Source organism: Grammomys surdaster, unplaced genomic scaffold (genome assembly GCF_004785775.1).
Source record: "Grammomys surdaster isolate TR1022 unplaced genomic scaffold, NIH_TR_1.0 273, whole genome shotgun sequence".
Classification (NCBI taxonomy): domain Eukaryota; kingdom Metazoa; phylum Chordata; class Mammalia; order Rodentia; family Muridae; genus Grammomys; species Grammomys surdaster.
Window position 1 is genome coordinate 4,036,376 of NW_021604714.1, and position 3,038 is coordinate 4,039,413.

Consider the following 3,038-nt stretch of genomic DNA (forward strand, 5'->3'; position numbering starts at 1 on the left):
GGAGGAGGAGGAGGAGGAGGAGGAGGAGGAGGAGGAGGAGGAGGAGGAGGAGGAAGAACAGAGACACGGACAGAGAGTGTCCCAGGAGTGGTGATGAAGTCCTGTACTCTTAGCACATGCAGGGTTGAGACAGAAGTATCTCAGGCTCGAGACCAGCCTGGGCCATATGTAGCATTTATTCCTAGGTCATGGATGTGAACGGGATGCGGCTGCACCATCTGTCACCCCACTGATCACCAAGTAGATCTTGTTGGCTATGTGAGTGTTTCCTCCCCGATTCCCACTCCATGTACATGCCTTCCAGAGCTGCATGCCTATTTGCTCAAAGAGGATGACTTTCCCCTAAGAGAGGAAGACTGGTCTTCGATAAAGGGTTCGAGAATAGCTGTGTCACCCTGCTAGAACCTCCAAACCAGCCAAGTCTTCATAGTGAGTCCCGAGAGAGACAGAGAGAGAGGAAGAAGGAGAAAAGGGGAAAAAATTAAAAGAGAGTCTGTGAAAGCAGCAGGTTCAAGAAGAATTTATTGTGTGTGACATGGACTGAGATATGACTAGTAGAAGACGGGAAATGGATCAGAAAGATAAGGCTGAGCTGCTTGTGTTAATACCAAGGTCACTCACACAGGTCTTGTTCTGCAAGAACAAGAGTGCTCTTATCTGCTGAGCCATCTCTCCAGCACTCAACATTTATTATAGTGCGTGTGTGTGTGTACGCGCGCTGCCAAGGTGCACGTATGGAGGTCTAAGAATAACTTGTGGGAATCGACTGTCTCCTTCAACTAGGCCAGGTCTGGAGATAACTCAGGTCGTCCAGCCTAGTGGCAAGTGCCTTCACTCGTTGAGCCAGCTAGCTTGCCTAGCTTTTATTTTGACACAGTCTCTCTGCAGCTCCGGGCTTGTCCGGAACTCACTATGATATCCAAGCTGGTCTTCATCTGGAGGCGATCCCCCTGTTTCAGAATCCTGAGTGCCGGGATTTACAAGGCATGAGCTTCACTACGTAGCTCAAGCGGGCCTTGATCTCCATTGTGCTGCATCAGGCTCGCGCGTGCCGAGACTGCAAGCCTGCGCTAACTCTTTAGGTTAAAGAGGCTTCCGCAAACCTTCTGCAAAAACATCAGGACCCTGAGCATGCCAGACCCCCTGGGTGACGCCCACTTCCGCCTTGCTCTCTTGGCCGGGACCGGGCGGCGGCCGTGTGCGTCATCATTCCGCGCCGCCGCGCCATGGGCATCATCTGGCCCCGCCCGCGCGGCGGCTGGGCTCCTGTCAGAGCCGGCTCCAGTCATGGTGCTGCCCAGTGTTTTGTAAGTTGGCAGCAGAAGCTCGGGACGTGGCGCAGGTCCCGATGGCGGCCCTGGCGGCCGCGGCGGCCCTGGCGGCGGCCGAGCCTGCACCCGCCGTGCCGCAGGCGGCGGGGAGCGGGGGCCCGACTTCGCGCCGGGACTTCTACTGGCTGCGTTCCTTCTTGGCAGGAGGTAGGTGCCCGCTGCCGGGACCCCGGGGCTGGGTGGTGAAGCTCGGCCAGAGGCCGGTCAGAGCCAGCGGCTATCGTGACAATCCCGGGCGTCTCCTGCTGCAGCACCCAGCCGGGCCTCTACCTCTGCCGCTGCAGCCGGAGCTAATCCTTCCCCTGAACTAAGTACCGGTTCCCAAAGGTTGAAAAAAACAAGATACTTTAGGTGGGACATGGTGGGCACACCATCCCCTTTTTGTTACAAACAACCTGAGTGACAGTGTAGGATTGGATTTTGCTGTTTGTTTAAAAGGAAAACAAATATTGGAGGTGGAGGCCAGCTTGGGCTCCTGCCCCCTTCGTGTGTCGTGTGTGTTCGCGCGCTCGCGAGGATAATAATATGAGACTATTTCATGTAACTCCTACCTCAAGCTCCGTATGTAGTTGACGCTGGCTTTGAACTCCTGATTCTCCTAAGTGCTAGAATTACAGGCACAGGCTGCACAGTCCATCTCTGGAGGTCAACTTTAAAAAAATAGACTGGGGTTTGAGCCGGACATGGTGGAATGTTCCCTAAATCGCAGCACCAGGGATGCATACGCAGGCAGATCTTGAGTTTAAGGTCAACCTGGTCTACATAACAAGTTCCGGGCAAGCCAGGAATGCAGAGTGATACCCTGTCTCAAAAGCAAAATAAAATGACTAAGGGTGTTGTGCAAAAACTGCCTACAACTAAAACTGGTTCCAGGAATCGTGGCAAACAAGCTTGCAACTGCTTGAAAAGAAGAACTGTAGTTTGTGGGTGAGTGATGCAGTCGGTTTACACATCTTTGGTCTCCTCTCCCTTTCTGTATGCAGATGTTTGTAACTCTTAACTGTCCCTTCCCCATAATGACTGATTATTTGAGTTATCATCACATAATTATTTATGACTGGCAATTAAAAAAAAAACACACAGTATGAGGACTCATGGAGAGATAGTGTCCTAGCTTGCAGCTGTGTTGGGAATGTAATTATTTTCTTCTGCAGATTAAAAAGACATTTCTTAGTCCTAGCACCCTGGAGGCAGAGGCAGGGGGATCTATCATAAGCTCCAGGCTAGCCTGGTCTACAAAATAGGACAGCCAGAGCTACACAGAGAAACTCTGTCTTGAAAAAACAAACAAATGCCGGGCGGTGGTGGCACATGCCTTTAATCCCTGCACTTGGGAGGCAGAGGCAGGTGGATTTCTGAGTTTGAGAGTTCGAGGCTAGCCTGGTCTACAGAGTGAGTTCCAAGACAGCCAGGGCTACACAGAGAAAGCCTGTCTCGAAAAACCAAAAAACAAACAAAGATATCTTTTTATTCATACTGGAATACCTGAGTTCCAATCGGTTACTAAAAGATCTGTCAGCTGGGCGTGCTGGCTCACTCCTTTAATCCCCGCACTTTGGGAGGCAGAGGCATGTAGATCTCTGTCAGCTCAACATCAGCCTGATCTGTAGAGCAAGTTCCAGGACAGCCAGAGCTACATATAGAAACCTTATCTCAAAAAAAGAAGAAGAAGAAGAAGAAGAAGAAGAAGAAGAAGAAGAAGAAGAA

At 51.3% G+C, this 3,038-nt stretch overlaps 1 protein-coding gene across 1 annotated transcript in view; it reads left to right on the forward strand.

The window, feature by feature from the left end:
- The first annotated feature begins 1,348 nt into the window (after positions 1-1,348).
- The window catches only part of Slc25a16 (solute carrier family 25 member 16), a 24,000-nt gene continuing 22,310 nt past the window's right edge, over positions 1,349-3,038 (forward strand). The window contains exon 1 of the mRNA XM_028776871.1: positions 1,349-1,478. Within this exon, the coding sequence (XP_028632704.1) occupies positions 1,349-1,478 (130 nt within the window). The remainder of the gene's footprint in view (positions 1,479-3,038) is intronic.